Here is a 21,218-nt window from a genome sequence, read left to right on the forward strand (position 1 = left end):
TTTTTTTTTTTTTTTTTTAAGGAGTTTTGGATGTGTTCATCAGGGAAATTTGTGCATGCGTGTGTGTGTTTGTGTTCAGATTTTGGTGGCAGGATGTTAGCCTCATTGAATGGGTTTGGAGAAATTCTTTCATCTGTAATTTTTTTGAAGTAGCTTGAGTGGAAGTGATGTTAGTTTTTCTCGAAATATTTGGTAGAATCCTGTAGTGAAATCATCAGGTCCTGGCTTTTCTTTAATGGGAGGCTTTTTATTACTGCTTCAATCTTGTTACTATTTATGGGTCTATTCAGGATTTCTCTCTCTTTATGATTCAATCTTGGTAGATTGTGTATGTCCAAAAACTTAATTATTTTCTCTAGGTTTTCCATGTTGTTTGTACACAGTTCATAAAAGCCTCTGATGATCCCTTGAATTTCTGTGGTTTTAGTTATAATGTTTCTTTTTTTCCTCTCATTTTATTTGTATTGGTCTTTTTTCCTTTTCTTTTAGTCCAGTTAAAGGTTTGTCAATACTATTTTTTCAAAATAGTCATGTTTTAGGCTGTTCAAAATATAAACCAAAAAGAACTCCCTCTGTCAACCCAGTTGGAGCATAGTGGCACAAGCTCTGCTCACTGCAACCTTCACCTCTCTCCCAGGCTCAAGCCATCCTTCCACCTCAGCCTCCTGAGTAGCTGAAACCCCTGGCACATGCCACCATGCCAAGTTAATTTTTTTTGTTGTTGTTGTTGTTAGAGCTGGGGTTTCACACTGTTGTCTGGGCTGGTCTAGAAGTCAATTGATCTGCCCACCTTGGCCTCCCAGAGGACCAGTAATTACAGGCGTGAGCCACGTTGCACCCAAGCCTTATTAACAAAACTGGTAAAATCCACTAGCTAGACTAACAAAGTAAAGAATAGAGACGATCCAAATAAGCACAATCAGAAATTATAAAAGAGATCACGTTTGATAACACAGAAATAAAAAAGGTTATCACAGACTGTTATGAATGTCTGTGTGCTCACAAACTAGAAAACCTAGAGGAAATGGATAAATCCTTCGAAATACACAACCTCCCAAGATTTAACCAGGAAGAAAAAGAACTTCTGAACAGACAGTAAGGAGTAGCAAGATTGAATCAATAATGGCAAAATCTTACAACAAAAAAAGCCTAGGATCATACGGATCTACAGCCAAATTCTGACAGACGTACAAAAAATAGTACTAATCTTTCAGAAACTACTGCAAACAAGTGAGGAGGGAATCCTTTGTAATTCATTCTATGAGACCAGTATCACTCTGATATTAAACCCGACAATAGCACAAGGAGAAACTACAGGCCAGTATTCCTGATGCACACAAATGCAGAAATCCTCTACAAAAGACTAGCAGAATAAATCTATTAACATACAAAAATGATAAGGTCATAAGTTTCGATGCTGCAAAAGAAATAGCACTTGAATATAAAATTTTCTTCTCAGCAAGGCAATTTACTTCTATAGAAGGGTGCACTCTCACAGATGGAGCCATGGTGACCACACACCTGAACAAGGGAGGGGAAGGTGTTCTTATTGCTGACACAAATGGCTCCTGCTGCTATGTCATTTGCCTATGGGCTAAGGTTAGACTGCACGGGCTAAACTAATTCCTATTGGCTATTTTAAAGAGAGTGACAGAGTAAGTGGTTTGGTGGGAAAAATTGTTACGGCAGAGCAGGAAACCGGAATTAGTTGGGGTGGAGCAGGAAATCGAAATTAGGGTGGTGCAGGTAATCTGAATGAGTCAGGGTGGAGCTGGCAATCGGAATGAGTCAGGGTGGAGCAGGTGATCAACAAAGGTTACTTTATGAGGCAGTTAAGTTTAAACGTAGAAGGCAAAGAATTGAACATACTAACATACTGACTCTTTGAAGAGAAATTTAGAACTCATATCTAACAATTATAAACGGTAATCAGGTGGGATTTACCCTAGGGAACCCAAGGATGGTTCACCATACACAAGTCAATAAGTATGATACATCGCATAATCAGAATCAAGGACAAAAACAAGATTTTCTCAATATGTGTAGAAAAAGCCCTCAGTGTAACTCAGCATCCCTTCATTATAAAAATCCTTAATAAACTAGGCATGAGGGAACATACCTCAACCCATAATAAAGGCTGAATATGACAAACTCACAGCCAACATCCTACTTATTGAGAAAGAGTTGAAACCATTTCCCCAAGAGTTTGGCCAAGCCAAAGGTGCCAGCTTTCACTGCTGTTGTTAAAAATAGTTCCGGAAGTCTGTGCGAGAGCAGTCACACAAGATAAAAAAAAATAAAGGCATCCAAATTGGAAAAGAGGAAGTGAAATTATCCTTGTTTGCTGATGATACGCTCTTGTATACAGAAAATTCTAAAATTAAAACTCTTACATTTGATAAATGCTTTCAGTAAAGTTGCCGGATACAGAATTAATAAACAGAATTCAGTAACATTTCTGTGTATCAATAGTGATCTAGCCAAGGATCAAATCAAGAAGGCATTGCTATTTACAATAGCTACAAAAAATATGTATACAGGAATATATTTAACCAGCGAGGTGAAAGATTTCTATAAGGAGAACTATAAAATGCTGGTGAAAGAAAATGACCCAAACAAATGGAAGAACATCCCATGATCCTACATTAGAAGAGTGAATATAGTTAAAACAACTAACTGCCCAAAGTAGGCTTCAGATTCAACATAATCCCTATCAGATTATCCATGTTATTTTTTCACAAAATGAGAAACAGTCTTAAAATTCATGTGAAATCAAACAAGCCTGAATAGCCAAAGCAATTCTAAGCGAAAAGAACAAAGCTGGAGGTATCTCATTACTTGACTTCAAATTACCATAATCCTACAGTAACCAAAATATCATGATACTTATATAAAAATAGACACATTAGTTTGTTGAAACAGAATAAAGAATCTGAGAATAAAACTATATGTCTACAAACCAACTGTTATTAGACAGATCAGCAAAACTATACTTTGTGAACATGACACCCTCTTCAATAAATAGTGGTAGGAAAATTGGATGGCCACATACAGAAGAGTGAAATTGTACTCATACCTTTCACCATGTACGAAAATTAACTCAACATGAGTGAAGACCTAAACCTAAGACTTATATCTATAAAAATTGTGGAAGAAACTTAGGACACACTCTTCTGAAGATTGTACTGGGCAAATAATTTATGAGCAAGTGCAAATGCAGCAAAACCAAAATTGGAGAAACAGAACTTAACTAGAATCCAAAGCTTCTACACATCTAAGGAAACAGTAAGCACAACCTACAGAATGGGAAAACGTATTTGCAAATGATGCATCTGACAAAAAGCTGATACCCAAAATCTACAAGGAACTTAAACATTGCAACAAGTAAATTACTACCCCATAAAAATTTGGGCAAAGGGTATGAACAGGCATTTTCAAAAAAGACATGTAAGCAGCCAAGAAACATGAAAAATGTTCACCATCACTAATCATCAGGTAAATGCACATCAAAACCACGGTAAGATACCATCTTCCTAAGTCAGAATGGCCATTATCAGAAAGTCAAAAAGCAAAATATGCTGGTAAGTACATGTTAAAAAAGGGAAGGCTTATATACTGTTACAGAAGGTCTGTTTGCTTTAGAGAGCAGTTACCTGTGATACTTCTTTATTTTCTGTTTGGATGATCTGTCCATTGCTGAAACTCATGATTGTGTGTCAGTCAGTGTTTCTCGTTAGGTCTGTTAATACTTGTTGCATAAATCTGAGTGCTCCCAAATCCCAGTTTGGGGTGCATATATATTCGTAATTATTGTATCTTCTTGCTTTATTGCTACCCTTGTCATTGTGTAATGGCCTTTTTAACGTTTCTTTCCCACTCTTGACTTAAAGTCTGTTTTACCTGATGTAAGTAAAGCTACTCTTGCCTCCTTGTTTTCCATTTTTGTGGAGTGTCTTTTATATTTTGTTTCAGTCTGAGTTCTTTATAGGTGAAATGAGTTTCTTGTAGACAGCATATTGTTTAGTGTTCTAAAAAATCTTTTCAGCTACTTGGTCTTTTAATTGGATAATTTAATTCAGTTAACAGTCAGCATTCTTATTGATAGGCAAACGTTAACTAAGGCAGTTTTATTATTTGTTCCCTGGTTGTTTTGTAGATCATTTGTGTTTTTCTCTCTTACTATCTTCCTTTGTAATTAAGTGATTTTTCTATAGTAGAATGTTTTGATTTTGTGGTATTGATTTGTAGTGTATATGTACAGCTTTCTGCTGTGTGATTGCCAGGAGGTTTATAGAAAAAGTCTGGTAATTTTAACAGTTTATGTGATTGCAAAGAAATGTCAAGTTGCAAAAACTACAGTTTAACATTCCTGCCCTCCACATTTTGAATCTTGGACATTACAGTTTAACCTTTAAATATTGCCTCTTCACTTGTTGTTGTAGCTATCATTGTTTTCAATAGTTTTGATTCAATTTTAGTGTCCATACTGAGATGAATGGTTTATTTACCCCAATTACAGTGTTCAATTATTCTGAATTTGTCTTTTTTTTAAGCCAATGAGCTTAATACCTGCAGATATTTTCTTTTACAGATTACTCTCCTTTTCTTTCAAGTTGAAGACTGCTTTTTTTTAGCATTTAAGACAGTTTTGGTGTTTATGAATTTCCTCAGCTTTTGTTTATCTGGGATAGACTTTTCATTCTTTCATGTTTGAAAGATACCCTTTGAGTACAGTATTAGTGGATGGCAATTATTTTCAGCTCTTTGAGTGTAGCATCTCACTCTACTGGGAAATTTGCTTAAAGTCATATTTGGGCTCTGTTGAATATAATACTTCTTTTTTCCCTTCATTTTGAGTATTATTTTGCTTTGTTTTGAGTTTTGGTAATTCGATTGTGATGTCTTTTGGGTATTTTGTTTTTGGATTGAATTTATTTGGTTACTGCTGAGCTGCTGTACTTGGTGGTGCCATGTTTCTCTAGCATTATGGAATTATTTTCTTAAATACACATCCTAGGCCTGTCTCCTTCAGGAATGTTTATTATGTGGAGGCTTTTTTATGTGATAGTTACCCATAATTCTTGCAAGCCCATCTATTTTTGCACCTTTGATTGTGTAATTTCATATGGTCTTTCTTGATGCTTGGTAATTCTTCCTTCATTGTTCAAAGTCTGCTTTTGAAAGTTTCTATTTTTTTCTGTTCAGTTATTGCATTCCTTACTTTTTGGTATTTCTGTTTTGTTTGTTTTTGTTTATTTTTTTATGTCAGTTTTCTTATTTTTTTTTTCCTGGATTGTTGTCCAGATTTCGTTTACTTTTCTTTCTCTGTTTTCTTCTGATTATCTGAACCTCAAGAGGATTGTTCTGAATTCTCCATCTGACACCTTATAGATCTTCACTTCTTTTGAGTACATTGCTGGAACATTGTTGGTTTCTTTTGGTTGTGTCTGTTTCCTTCAGTTTCTGCAATCATTGTGACTTTGTGTAGATGCTGCACCTTTGAGGAAATAGCCTCCTCTTCTAGTTTTTGCAAGTGTTCTTTGGTGGTTTAGACCTTTACTACTTAGTATTGCAAGTTAAACACTGGACTGTTCTCTTTTCCCATTTTGGAGAAGACTCATAGTGAGCACCAGAACTAAAACATTGGACAGGTACAAACTCATTGCCCTGTAGGTAGATGGTCCCTAGTTTGGGGAGCTTATAGTAAACACAAAATAATAAATGCTGCTTCAAAACTAAATTGCTACCCTGTCATGTTCTCATTCTGGGAAGACTTAACTAGTTACTGGAACTTAATGCTGACCTTTTGCTCATTTTCAGACGAGGGAAAGACTGCTTTGAATATCAAGGCTCTGTGGAAAATCTCAAGAGAGATTTGGACCTTATTGCTTATTGTGCCCCTTGTAGTACTATGGAGCCAACTGGTCTCTTTGTGTTTCTCCTTCTGTTTGGAGTTCAAAATATTCACCAAGATTCTTTCACCAGTCAGTGTGATCTGCATTCTGTTGTTTGTCCTCAGTTCATTCCAGGTGGGTCAGCCTTTCTGGCGTTCCTAGTGGTTTTTGTGGGATAGGATCAAAGTGTGCTTTCTGTGAAGATTCTGAGACAGCAGAGGATGTAGAATGTCCACATCCAGTTTCCTCCTCTCACCTTCGAAACTGTGGTTCTGGGGAAATTTTCTGAGAGTATTTATGCTTGCTTGGGAGAGAAGAGACCACAGTTTAAAACAGTGATTTTCCATGCCAGTTGCAGAATGTGGTTTTAATTAGCATTTTATTTGTCACTAATGATATTAAACATCTTTTCATGTGCTTATTTGCCTTGTTAGTACATTTTTTGTTAATGTGTATATGTGTTTTAGTGAATTGTCTGTGTTTTGCCTACATTCTAATGAATTGTTTTGAAACTTTGGAGTTTTAAGAATTCTTTATTTATTCTATTTGCTAGTACTTTGTGGGATATGTGGTTTTTGACTATTTTCTCCCTGTTAGTTTTATGTCTTTTTATCTACTTAATACTGGGTCTGTAAGTGCATTGGGATAGTATTACTTTTGATAGTCTATAATTTCTTGAATTTGCTTTTCACTTTAATGTCTGGAACATAGTTACTTTTCTCTTTGTTAGCTTTTCCTATGTTTTTAGAGACAAGGTTTAGTACATTGCCTAGGCTACTCTTGAACTCCTGGGCCTGTGCAGTCCTCCTAGTAGTCTTGCCTCTCTCTCTTTCTTTTTTGTTTTTTTTTGTTTTTTTTGGAGGCGGGGGGGTCTGTCTCTGTTGTGCAGGCAGGAGTGCAGTGGTGTCGTCTCTACTCACTGCAAGCTCTGCCTCCCAAGTTCAAGTGATTCTTCTGCCTTAGCCTCCTGAGCAGCTGGGACTACAGGTGCCTGCCACCACGCCCAGCTAATTTCTGTATTTTTAATAGAGACAGAGTTTCACCATATTAGCCAGGATGGTCTAGATCTCCTGACCTCATAATCCGCCCGCCTCGCCTCCCAAAGTGATGGGATTACTGACATGAGCCACCACACCCAGCCTCTGGTGGTTTTTGTTTTTTTGTTTTGTTTTGTTTTGTTTTGTTTTGTTTTGTTTTGTTTTGTTTTGTTTTGAGATGGAGTTTTGATCTGTCACCCAGGCTGGAGTGCAGTGGTGCAGTTTCAGCTCACTACAACCTCTGCCTCCTGGGTTCAAGTGATTCTCACGCCTCAGCCTCCCGAGTAGCTGGGACTACCGATGCACCCCTCCATGCCCAGTTAATTTTTGTATATTTAGTAGAGATGGGGTTTCACTGTGTTGGCCAGGGTAGTCTCAAACTCCTGACTGCATGATCTCTCCAGCTCGGCCCTCCAAAGTGATGAGGTTACAGGCATGAGTCACCACATTCAGCCATTCTCTCTACATATTTTTAAAGCAGGTGGCCTTGTAAGTGTGGGTGAGTGTGCACAGTGAAGTTTCTAGTGGGGTTTGTTGATACTCTCTTAGGGTTAGGCGAAAGCTGGGCATTGTTATCTTTTAGAGCATGAGGATGTAAATGAGGTGAGTTCCCTTCTGGGCTCTTCTGATGGAAGGGAAGGTTGGGGCAATCAGAATGCCAACTGTGGTCTGCCGAATGCTGCCTGGTTGACGCTAGGAGTATGTGGTGACACAACTTCCTTTTGGGCCTTGCTAAAGGGGATTTAAAAAAGAGGTTGCAAAGTTCCAAATAACTTCAGTGCACCTGTTCTTTTCTCCCACATAAATAAGGCTTATCTCTCCATAGGGCCCTCTTTATAATATCCTGGTGGGTGAAATGGAGTACTGCCTACTTTCACTAGATGGAGATATACAAATAAGTCCAATTTCGTTACTACTGACACCATCTGGTTAGAAAAATTGGAGCACTACCTGGTCAAATGACGAAGGGGTGTGTACATCAGCTTTTTGTTTGGCCTTGCCTAAAATACTCTGTGGTGGAATCTGTGTGCCATCATCTTCTTCTACTTTATGGCAAATGAAAGATTTACTCCTCTCTTTGTTGATACTCCAGAAAAATCCAGAGTGCCAGTTCCCTTTGCCAGCAAAGGATGGAAGACAAGCTTTTGGCTTGTTCTGCTGACACTACTGTGCTGGGAAATTGTGGTATGCAGTCTGCTTCCTAGTGGTAATTAGGATAAGAATATCAGTTTCCTTCTTAGCCCTATTGCAGCCCTATTGTGTCTGTGTGTAGTGGAGTGTGGGAGAATGCTATTGTACATTTTTACCTCTTGGTTTCTGGCAGTATTGTGGATAAGTTTTCAGGCTTTATGTCATTCTTTTCCTGGTGTTTTGGCTAGGAGTAATAGGATTTTTTTAGTGGCCTGGGTTGGAGCCTTCAGCAGTACCCTATCTGGAACATGTAGAAGGCAACAAGGAGAGACAGGCAACTTGCCATATTGTCATTCTTTGAGTCCCAATGTCTCTATGCAGTCCGGCTTCTGGTTTTATCGTAAGAATTTTGAGATGAGTCCTGAAGAGTACTCAGTCATATTAGTTATTCCCACACACTTAGGTGAGATCTTGAATTCACTGCTCTCTATGTGCAGATTTTTTCAGTCTGTTTGATAATAGTAGTTATGGATCTCGGTTTTGTAGACATTGTTCTTTCTGGTCCTTTCAATAGCTTTTTCCCTGATCTTGGTAATTTTCTTATCAAGAGTTTAAACCTCTTCAGGTCTCTGAAGTTGCCTTTGTAGCTCTCGACTTTTTAGAATTCTGTCTCAAGATCTCCTAGTTCTCTTGGTTTCCTTAGACTCACAGATCTAGTTCTTCATCTAATCAGTCTGCATGGTTTCATGTGCTTTATCTTGTATCATGGATATTGTCATTATGGAGCTTATATCAGTTGTTTCTACTTTTCATTCAGAGATACTATCGTTCTTAATTGATATACAGTATTCAACTTCTATTTAATGATTCTTTTTTCCCCTTTTAGTTTTTTTCAGAAAGCAAAGAAGTGTTTTAGTACCTATCTTTTAATATTCTTGTTTACTGAACTTTGTCTTTATTATTTTTTGAAATCAATTCTAGGCAAATGAAGCTAGTTGAATTTTGATGTGTTCATTTTATTCTATTTTCGTATTGCCTTCTACTTATGCTGAGTTTCTGTTTCTCATGGCAAGGATTAAAGTTTTTTGTAAAATAAGTTAAGGTATATAGGATGGGCTGTTTTTAAGAAAAATATTAAGCAAATTGTAATAAATCTGAGTAGATATTTGAAAATACATTAGTTATACTTGAATAAGAAGTTTAGAAGATGAATTAGGAAGAAATAGAAAATGTTTTAGGCATATAACATTTTGGTAAGCAAAGTCTAATTTAAATGATTACATTTTGTGACAAATAGTTGTTATAATGATTTTCATTTATTTGTGAACATACGTATTTCTTGTTTATTTATATTTTATATTCCCAGCATTGTTTTATGTTATGAATTAATCAATCAAGAGTTGAAATAGTGACATTTATTGAACTACTGTTGTTTCCTAGGTAGAATAATAGCATTTCTATATAGAAAATTGTAGTAGACACAGTTGATATGTTGCCTGTATTCGTTTTCTGTCTTTTTAAAACTTTTAGATTTGGGGGCACATGTGAAACTTTGTTACATAGGTAAACTCATGTCACTAGGGCGTGTTCTTCAGATTGTTTTATCAGCCATGTATTAAGCCTAGTACCGAATAGTTACCTTTTCTGCTTCTCTCCCTCCTCCCACCATCTACCCTAAAGTAGATCCCAGTGTCTCTTGCAGTATTTGATTTTCTGTTCCTGTTTTAGTTTGGTAAGGATAATAGCTTTCAGCTCCATCCATGTTCCTGCAAGAGACATGATCTTATTCCTTTTTATGGCTGTTTAATGTTCAATGGTGTGTATGTACCAGATTTTCTTTATTTATGCTTTAATTGCTGGGCATTTAGGTTGATTCCACATCTTTGCTATTGTGAATAGTGCTGCAGTGGACATTCGCATGCATTTGTCTTTGTGGTACAATGATTAATAGCATAAATCATCATTTATACCACTTATATAGTGAGAATATACTCTGGGTATATACCCAATAATGAGATTGCTGAATCAAATGTTAGTTCCGCGTTTAGCTCTTTGAGGAATTGTTATACTGCTTTCCACAATGGTTGAACTAATTTATTTACACTCCCACCAAGGATGTATAAGTGTTCCCTTTTCTCAGCAACTTTGTCAGCACCTGCTATTCTTTGTTTTTTAATAGTAACCATCCTGACTAGTGTGAGATAGTATCTTATTTTGATTTTTACTTGCTTTTCTCTAATAATCAGTGATACTGAACTTTTTTTTTTCCTATGCTTGTTGGCTGCATATATGTCTTCTTTTGAAAATGTTGGTTTATGTCCTTTGCCTAATTTCTGATGAAGTTGTTTTTCTCTTGTAAATTTAAGTTCCTTATGGAGACCTTTGTCAGATGCATGGTTTGAAAATACTTTATTCCGTTCTGTAGATTGTCCATTTAATCTGCTTGTTTTGCTTACTCTGTTTTGCTCTGCAGGTGCTCTTACATTTAATTTGATCCCCGTTGTCAGGTTTTGCTTTTGTTGCGATTACCTTTGGTGTATTTGTCATGAAAGCTGTGGCCATTCCTATGTCCGAGATGGGATTGCCTAAGCTGTCTTTCAGGGTTTTTATAGTTTTGTGTGTTACGTTTAAAGTCTCTAATCATCTTTGACTTTTGGTAACTGTAAACTGGAAGAGGTTCAGTTTTAGTCTTCTGCGTATGGCTAGCCAGTTATCCCTGCACCATTTATTTACTAGGGAGTCTTTTCCCCTTGTTTTTGTCAGCTTTTTTGAAGATCAGATGGCCATAGGTGTATGGCTTTATTTCTGGACTCTCTATTCTGTTCCGTTAGTCTAAACATCTATTTTTGGACCAGTACCATGCTGTTTTGGATAATGTATCCCTGCAATATAGCTTGAAATTGGGCATCATGATGCCTCTAGCTTTTTCTTTTTGCTTAGGATTGCCACAGCTATTTCATGTTGTCCATATTCTCTTTGGCATTCTCTAGTTCTGGTCTTTGTGAGCTTTGAGTACTTGACATCTGAGTTGGTTTTGAGGTCTCTAGAGAATGCCTATACATTCTAGCCTTGCCATGAGAGGAATCCAGGAGAGGTGGCCATGAATGTATATATTGTGCTTTTCAAAGGATTCTGCTATATTTTGGTGGATGGCCCAATGCTTGTGATCCGATGGCCTTCTCACCAGATGACCCTGTCAGAAGAAACGCGTCTATAAAGACAGTTCCTTACTGGCAATGATTACTCTTAGTTTCTGACATAGTGAAGGTGTGAAAGTGGTATGTATTCAACAGAAGCAGTGAGCTTCAGTTACCATACAGCCATTCTGTTGTTCACTTTTAGTACAATATTCAGTAAATTAAATGAGATTTTCAGCACTTTAATATAAAATAAGCTTTGTTTTCAGTGATTTTGCCTGACTGTAGGCTAATGCAAATGTGCCTTAGTCTGATTAATGTGATGAAATCCTATCTCTACCAAGATTACTTAGCCAGGCATGGTGGTATGTGCCTGTGTTCCCAGTCAGTCAGCAGGCTGAGGTGGGAGGATTGCCAGAATCTGGGAAGTCAAGGTTGCACAAAGCTATGATTGTGCTACTACACTCCAACTGGTTGACAAAGCAAGACCCTGTCTCAAAAAATAGAATAAAATAAAATAAATAAACGTCTTAATCATGCATTAGGCTTGGCTAAGCTATGATGCTTAGTAAGTTAGGTGCATTTAAATGTATTGCCACACTTTCAACTTATCATGGTTTACTGGGATGTAACCCTGTCATAAGCCATGCAGCATCTGTTCTGGCAGAAGCCTTGTGGCTCTTAACCAGGGTCTACTTTATTCCTACCAAGACAGACATCTCTAGGAGAGTTTTGACAGGAGGGGAGTTTGGTTTGGGTATAACAGTCAGGTGAAACAGAGGATGGGGCACCACAATACAAATGAAATAACAGAAGTAGTGTATTACAGAGAAAAGATAGCATGCCTTGCAGGATACATGGAAAGGGGGAACTCTCTGGGATGCTCAACCCAGGTGAGACAGTGGGAGAGAACTATGGGCCAAAGCCTTTGTTAGGACTCACGGTATCACCCCAGCAGGTTTCCCTCAGTGATTCTAATTGGTGGGTTTAGAGCAAGTTACAGGAGTTCAAGGTGTGACTGAGGTAGTTGTGGTGACATACCTGTGTCATCCTTGTAGATTGTAAGGGTTAGTGGGGTAAATCAAGTAGGTTGTATCTAGCTGTTCCATTGGGAAGTGGTAACCAGGAGGCAGTTGCTTAAGGCAGATATGTAGATTAACTATATTGAGGAAGTAGAAGAGGGAGAAATTAGAAACTGTGTCAAGGGCAGCTAAGTCCTGCTTCTATATGAAAAAGCTCTGCTTATATTCAAAATGGATGCCAAGGCAACCGAAAATTATAATTTACTTCAGGAATCCATCCCCCTGTTTCGTGCCGCAAAAGAATTAGTGACATCTAAAACCTAAAATGTAATAGCTAGGTGACTTTTCTGAGTTTAAAATATTGTTTGTAATACACATTGAGCATCATGTATAGATTTCTATTGTATATTGAAAGAAGGGATCTGTCAGTGTTGCTGTGAATACATCCCACATAATAATTGTGTGCTTATCATGAAACAAGCAGAGATTATCACGGTAAACTGAAAACTGAAGAGAACTGTTGAATATTTGAGCATCTCTAACCCAAAAATCTAAAATTTAAAGTGCGCTCTATAAATTGAAAACTTGAAAATTTCACACCCAGCCTCATGTGATGTGTCCTAGTCCAAATGCAGGTGCACAGCACATAGTTTATTCACCATCCCCAAGGGAAGAAGACACTCTGAGGTCCCTTTAGCTGTTACATACCTTCTCCATCCATGCCAGATAAATCCAGATAAGCAAGGCCATGAAGGGTAATAAAATGACACTTATGTAGACTGGATGTGCCAATGACAGGTTCTCCACAATGCCCCACGTGGGGCCAAAACCTATATGCACTGTTTTTTGCTTATTCTCTACTTAGTGATGTAAAGAGACTGTATCAGAAAAGTCCGGCAGATACCCTTTTGGGTAAAAATGATAAGAAAAAGAGAAAGCATTTATGTTTGTAGCACATAAAGTGAAATGTAGAGAAACTGAACTGTGATGTAAGTGTGAAACATTTTTAGAAGAGCGTAACACTGGAATGACCACCAATGTGACTTGAAGAAACAGAAGGATAAACTGTTGAAGTTATGTGTGGAAAGGATGAACTGAAGTTAATGAGAAATAGGAAAACACTGCATAAAGTTAAAAATGTAAATTTTGATCGTGTATTGAAAGAAGGGATCTGTCAATGTTGCATTGAGTACATGCCACATAATAGTAGTGTGCTCGTCATCAAACAAGTGGCTGTTATCACAGTAAACTGAAAACTGAAGAGAATGGTTGAGTATTCAACAAGCTAGTTGCAGAAGTTTAAAAATAACTGCTGGCATGTGCTCATGTGACAAGCATGCATAAATCTGAACTTACTGTGGTTGACAAAAGCTTGTGTACTGTGTTCAGGGAGTGGAATTCTTACCAGTTCATTATTATACTAACAAAAGGCACGGATTACCAGCAACATCTTTTCTGATTGGTTTCGTAAATATTTTGTAGTAGCTGCTTGTAATCATTGCAGGAAGCTGGACTGGTTGACATCTGCTCTGCTCATCCTTCAGCTGAAATTTCACTCAGAAATAATCTTTTTGCCGTGTCGTTTTCTCCAAATGTGACTTCATTAATTCAACCATGTGAGCAGGATAGAATATCTTTAGATCAATAAAGACTAAATACAAAAAATTTTCTTGAATAGCATGCTGGCATGAATGAACAGAGATGTGAGTGTGGCAGGTCTTCAGAAGGAGTTAGCATGAGGAATGATGCTGTATATGCTGTTGCCTATACTTTCAAGAGAGTAACTAAAGACATCATTGTCTTACTGTCTGGCACAACTATGCTTTGTGACCGTGTTCAGTGATGACAATAAACAAGGTGGTAACTTTGAAGGATATTCTATGTCAAGTAAGAAAAAAATGACATTTCTCTTTCTTAAATACATAAAATAAAGCTACAAGAATTGTATATCAAGACTCTAACATTAATAATAAGGCCCTGGTTGTTCATTTAACAATTGTGAAATAGCCAGAATAGTCTGGTTGAATTAAGGTGATTGTGATAATAGTGATGATGAAGATGATATTTTTAAGACTGCAGGGAAGGTGTCTACAGACAATGTGATGAAAATGCCTCATGGACTCATCGAAGGACTAGGACAGCAGGCATTCATAACAAGAAATCATGTCAGTTTATAAGATGAAAGACGTCCAAGGTAAAAGCCATTTGTGTATGAGGCAGATAATTCTGCAGAAACATTTAACAAGCCATTTAGGCCGTGCATGGTGGCTCATGCCTGTAATCCCAGCATCTGGGAAGTCAAGGCAGGTGGATTTCTTGAGCTCAGGAGTTCCATACTAGCCTGGCTAACATGGTAAAACCCCATCTCTACTAAAAATACAACAATTAGCTGAGTGTGATCATGGGCACTTGTAGTCCCAGATACTCAGGAGACTGAGGCAGGATAATCGCTTGAACCTGGGAGGCAGAGGTTGCAGTGAGCCTAGGTCATGCCACTGCACTCCAGCTTGGATGACAGAGACTCCGTATCAAAACATAAATAAGTAATACAGTGTGTACAGTAAATTTTTCATCAAAATACAGCATCATAGGTGGAGACTGAGAGCCTGCTGTTCTGTTGTTCTTGTTGTTGTTGCAGTTTATCAACTGATACAGGTACACTCATACATCTCTTAATGATAGGAATGCAATCTGACAAATTTATTGTTAGGCAGTTGCATCATTGTGGAACATCATATGGTGTACTTACAGAAGCCTAAATGATGCAGCTTATTACACAGCTTTGCTCTATGGTATAGCCTCTAGTTTATAGGCTACAAACCTGTGTAGCATGTTATAATACTGAATACTATAATTATAACACAATGGTGTTTGTATATCTAAACATAGAAAAGATTCAGTAAAAATCAATTATTATAGTCCTGTGGGACCACTGTTGTATATATATATATGTTGTCTGTCATTAACATGGCCCATGATTGTATGCTACCTTGCTATTTAGTTACCCAGACACTGTTTTTTCACTGTATAATGTTGTGTCATTTTTTTTTTTACTGTTTTAAGCACTTACGTGTGAATTAGTATAAGAAAGTGGTTACTTGTCAGTGGCATATATAAATTCCTGATTACGAATGATGGTGATGCCAAACAACCACAGATTGTGCTCTTGGTGGCTGAAATTGTGACACCTTTGCTTTCAGATAGTTCAATATCAAAAACTTTGTTTCATACTCAAAACTATTGGCGTTTTGTACACAGTTACCTTCAGGCTATGTGTATAAGCTATACAGAAAACAAATGAATTTTGTGTTTAAACTTGGGTTCCATCCCCAAGGTATCTATGGATATGCAAGTACCTAAAACCCAGAAAAGTTGGAAATTTGGAACACCTCTAGTCTCAAGTATTTTGGATAAGGGATGCACAGTATGTGCTAACATTTAGTAGAGGGTAATGCTGTGCATTAAAAAAAAGTAACTACTTTTTTGGTAACATTGAATGGAAAATTGATTCCAATTTACAAAATGGAGAGAACTAGAGAAAAAGTAGAGAAGAGTATTATAATATATGGTAAAATATTTAGAACTTAAAACATCTCACTTGAGTTCTTACTAATATGTGTAATAGATATAAAATCTGTTATAAGGGTTGTTTTGTGTTTTATATTAACAGAATGCTGCATTTTTATATGGCCTTGGTTTGGTCTACTTCTACTACAATGCATTTCATTGGTAAGTTAACTTATACCATTTGTTTCCAGTAAATGGTGATTTTAATGTCTATAACCATACATTTCCAGTAGTATCACTTATTTTATGGGAGTTCCTAATCCAGTTCAGCCTATCATCCTTTCCTCTTGGCCAGTAACTGGTAACTTGATTATAAACTGCCATGCTCCTGTTTTATGTTTTACCCTATTTGAGTGCTGTCACAGTTTATCTTCCTCTGGATAATGTCACAGATTATCTTCCTTTGGACTGTGACAGCACTCAGATAGGGTAAAATATGATCAAAATTTGCAATGTGTAGGTTGCCGTAATGTTTATTACAAAGTTCTTAAATATGCACTGACAGCTATTTGACGTGTTTTCCCACAGGTGAATATGTAACTTCAACCTGGGTAGCTTTTCCTACCATCTGTTTTTCTTCCTTCTCTGCTTTTCGGCCATTTAATTACCTCAAGTCTGGAAATACTGAATTGTTTGCTACTGAGCATTAAAGATTCTGTGATGATTTTTTTTTCATGAATGGTATACATTGTTTTAACGGATCTTAAACTTAATTCATAACCTTCCCTTATAATCAGTCATAAATCTGTTAGTTCTTGGTCACTGTTATTTAATCATTTATTTAGTAGTATAAGCAGACCTGATGTCTGGGTCCCCAGACTTAATAATTTAAACAAAATTCCTACTGAAAGTAAAAGAATGTGTATTTTCTGCATATTTTGGCATTGAAATTGAAAGACATTTCTGTTCAGTTATCATTGGGAAGGGTAACGACAGAGGATCCTTTGGGTGCTGCTTCACAAGACCTGTTTGGCTGGTATGGCCTCTGCTCAAGTTTGGTTCCTGATGGCTGGACTGGCTCTGCCCAGTTGGCCCTGCAGGCTGTGCTAGGCTCATGGTACCCACCCAGATCTCACACCCACCAGTGGGGAGCCAGGTGCAGAGTTACAAGATGTGGGTGAGCCAGTGACCATGGGGTCTGGCCATGGCATACAGTTAGGTGTGTTGGCAGGTTGGGCAGCTCCAGTTGCTGGCACATGGGTGAGTTCTTTGCAAGTCTGTGGCTGGACCAACAGTACCTTCAGTGGCTTCCACCTTGGGCATCTGGACTAGGGGAGCGCTGTGGCACTGAAAATATTTGGAGATACCAGAAACCACAGAGCCCCAAAGGGGGTGTTACGGTTTGTTACAGCTCTGGCTTGGGGAGTTCCGGTGTCTGAGCCCCCACAAATGTTACAGCACATAATTATCGCTCCCTCACCAAGTCCACACACTTCCAATGAACGGAGTTGCATGCCTGCCAGTTGGTTCAGTCCCATTACCTGGCTCCAGACAACAGCTCCTGGGCTGGCCTGGCCCCACTGCTGCTTCCTGTCAAATGGGGTGGCTGCCTGGTGCAGGCAGAGGGCAGGAGGACTACAGTGTTGCAGTCACTTTATGCCTTGCCCTTTGATGGGTACTGGGTTCTTGTTCTGGGTCCACGAAGAATGAGGTAACATGGACAACTAGAGGGTGAGCAAGGCAGAGAAGTTTTACTGAGAAACAGAACAGCTCTCAGCTGAGAGGGGAGCTGAAGTGGGTATCCCCTACCCAAAGGTGGATAGTGCTAAAGTATAGCTGAGTCTGGGGTTTGTGTGGGCTCAGAATGGGGGAGTGCATGCTGATTGGTCCCAGGTGGGCCTAGAAAAAGCACGTTTTGGCGGGCTAAAAGTTGTCAAGGAAGTTCTCACTCTGGGTCACAGACTCAACCTGGAACTGGCAGCCCAGTTTTCAGGCTTCAGGCTTTCTCTGGCTTGAACGTCAGATTTCACTGGGGACCTGACCCTGACTGCCCAAGTCAGTGTTAACAGTGGTAAAGAATTTAGGGACATGTATTCAAAATAAGGATATAAGTTTTAGTTAGTAAAATAACTTATTATACTTTGCTTCATGTAAAGATGGGAAGATGGTTATTTTAATCAGTATGTATAATTATTTCTCTGGGCGTATAGATAAAATCATTTTAGCCAGAATTAACTTAGGTGAAGTCCAGTGTAAGACTAGTGACAGGGAAACTGTATTCCTATACAGTTTAGGGGAAATAAACAAGTGTGCATCATGTTAAGTTTAATATAGTTGTGATAACGCATGTTTTCCCACAGATTGAAGATAAGAACATAAAATCAATTGAGAGATAAAGCTAACATAGATACAAAATAGTAATGACTTTAATATATATGTTACTATGCTAAGTGAAAGATTAATGCCTTTAAGTGATATCTGTATAATTCCCCAATCCCCCTACCTTTTAAAATGTGTAATCTTGGAATTAATGGATATTAATTATGTATAAAAATATACATAATTTTAGAAGTAGGAAATTAGTTATCAGACTGACCTATTGGGGCATGTGTGTATCCTATATCCTATTTTGTACTATTACTGGTATCTATATCTTTTTATACTCTATAGAAAATTGTCATTTGTATTAGAAACACTTAAGATTCTAAATTGTTACTTTCAGAGTATTTGGAGAATAATTTAGATTCAAGCAGACTTTTGTTCTCGTATTTATTTTGAGGAAGTTACCATTTACATAATTCAAGCAGTAAAATATTCAAAATAAACTCACTAGTTAAAAAAAAAAAAAACTCTACTTATCTGTGGGTTTTCTTTATTGGAGAGACCCATTTTAAAAAGAAACAATAATTAAGACAATATAATAGCATTTAAGCAAATGTGGATTGATAGACTAATGAACACTGAATTAGATGGGAGAACCCAGAAACAGTCCCACATGAACATGAGTACTTGATTTGTATCAAAGGTAGCACCATATTGCTCTGGGATTAAAATAGTCTGCTCCACAAATTATGCTAGACTATAGGAAATCTATGTGAAAAAAATAAAAGTTGATCCCCTACCCATATTATTACACATACTTAGAATAGTAGTTAGATAATGGCAAACAGGCCAGGTGTTTGCCTGTAATTTCAGCTCTTTGGGAGGCTGGTGCAGGAGGATCCTTTGAGCCCAGAAGTTCATGACCATCCAGGACATCAAAGGGTCTACAAAAAATGAAAAAATTAGCTAGGTATGGTTGCATGAGCCTGTAGTTCCAACTACTCAGAAGGCTGAAGTAAGAGGATTGCTTGAACCCAGGAGGTCCAGGCTGCAGTGAGCTGTTACTGTCCTGCTACACTCTGGCATGGGTAACAGGTTGAGACCTCGTCATTTACAAAAAAAGAGTAAACCAAAAGTGAAAGGCAGAAATAAAGTTTTAAAAGGTTGGCTTATATGAAGCTGAATAGAAGGAGGATTAACTTTTCACTTCACTTTCTCACCTTTTCACATTTTCCTGCTGTTCCTCCTTGAGATGTTTAAGAAAGATTTGTAGTAATTTCCACTAAAATTTAGATATTTTTGAATAGTTTATGGAATTGAGAAAAAAAGGATTATGAGCTTTCTTACCCCTTTCTAATATTTTCTGTTCATACTGTTTTTTATAAAGTTGGTACTTTCATTAAAATTGAATACCTAGAATATTTCCTTTACTTATGACATACACATAAGTATTAAAAATTACAGTTTCTTACGTTTATATGTTTTTCAGGGCAATTAAAGCATTTCAAGATGTGCTTTATGTTGACCCCAGCTTTTGTCGAGCCAAGGAAATTCATTTACGACTTGGGCTCATGTTCAAAGTGAACACAGACTACAAGTCTAGTTTAAAGGTAGGTGGTTGAGATTTTTCCCACATACACAATTTCACGTGCATGTATGTGTATGCGCGCATGCACATTTGCCCACGCACACTTTATTTAATGTCTCTGAGAAGTGTCGGAATTTAGCACTATAAAAATCTTAGAAAATTGAGGATATAACCTAAAGGGTTGAGAAAAGGTTGGAACTGAGTTTCAGTATATAAAATAAATACGAACACTTGCAAGATAACTTTAACGTCTTAAACTTTTTGTTTTATTTAATTTTAAAAGTTTTTATATAATCAGGAGATGGTGAAAGTTTTGATTTCCTTTGAGCATCAACATTATTGCATGTGTCTGCCACCAAAAAGAGAGAGAACGGGCCAATTAGTGATGTCATACCAGTGATTTAACTATTGATTATTGTTTTGTATAGGTCTCATTAGAAACCTACACCTATAATAGCAAACATATCATAACAAAGTTGTATAATATAATATTTTCTCTCAGGCTTTTGGAGTGCCAGTTGGTAAATACACAGATTTTGGGTAATATGCAGATTTTTGGGAAAAATTAAATTATTGTTTAAATATCTTAATTCTGTGGAAATTTGATTTCTCAAAATTTTTTTAGTTTTTTGCTATGTGCAGCTGTTTCATGTTTTCCAAGACTTTAATGAAAATAGGCCTTACCTTTAAGTTAAAAGCATTGTTTTTTGAAAGAATTATAGCTTCTGGAGAAAATAATAAGGTTTGTGATTTTATGACTGTTAAGTATGTTTCTCCTTTCCCAGATACAGCTCTTTTGTAGATGATCTTAATTTTAAAGGTGGAGGGTATTTATGTGACTTAACAATAGGATTTACTTTGAACCCACTAACAGAGAAAAACTAAAGGAATACTTTTTAAAAGCTCTGTGTTGTTTGGGGTTCCCCAAACCACCCTCAAATTCAGTTATTTGTTAGAGGAACTTAACCCAAATAACACTTATATTCATGGTTACAGTTTATTACAGTGAAAGGATACAGGTTAAAATTATTAAAGGAAAAGACATATAAGGGCAAAGTCTAAGAGAGAGAACCAGGTGGAAGATTTCGTTTGTCCTTTATTGTACATCTGTAAGCTGCAGTTGATTCTCCCTACAGCAAGTTAGGAAAACATGAACAGAATATTGTCCACCAGAAGAGCTCACTGACTGTTGCTTTTCAGAGTTTTTACTAGAATTTGATTTTGTAGCTGTGGAGGACCTGCCTACTAAACTGCCTTAGTAGCTTCCAAGTTGGGCTCCCTTAGTAGCTCAGTCTCCAGTGCCTATAGAGAGAGGTCTGATACCATATTGCCCCAAGCCTCTGCCATAAATCAGTTATTATCATAACTATCTGGGATGAACCAAAGCCCCAGATAAATAAAGACACTCTTGTCAGACTAGATGTTCCAAGGACTTCAGAGATTACTGTCAGGAGCTTGTCAAGATTCGTACCTTTCTTTGAATGTGCTTGTCTGACCAACCCAGAGTTGCTGAATTAATGCCTTAACTGCATGTGTTTCTTACTCAATTATGCCTCGTTTTAAGGTGTACAATTATGTAA

At 37.3% G+C, this 21,218-nt stretch overlaps 1 protein-coding gene across 1 annotated transcript in view; it reads left to right on the forward strand.

Annotated features, from left to right (window-relative positions):
• LOC108512006 (histone demethylase UTY-like) overlaps positions 1-19,634 on the forward strand; it is a 60,209-nt gene extending 40,575 nt beyond the window's left edge. Inside the window, exons 4-5 of the mRNA XM_017847061.1 lie at positions 15,892-15,950; positions 19,540-19,634. Of these exons, the coding sequence (XP_017702550.1) occupies positions 15,892-15,950; positions 19,540-19,634 (154 nt within the window). The remainder of the gene's footprint in view (positions 1-15,891; positions 15,951-19,539) is intronic.
• The last annotated feature ends 1,584 nt before the right edge of the window (positions 19,635-21,218 follow it).

Source organism: Rhinopithecus bieti, unplaced genomic scaffold, assembly GCF_001698545.2.
Source record: "Rhinopithecus bieti isolate Rb0 unplaced genomic scaffold, ASM169854v2 scaffold_29933, whole genome shotgun sequence".
Taxonomy (NCBI): domain Eukaryota; kingdom Metazoa; phylum Chordata; class Mammalia; order Primates; family Cercopithecidae; genus Rhinopithecus; species Rhinopithecus bieti.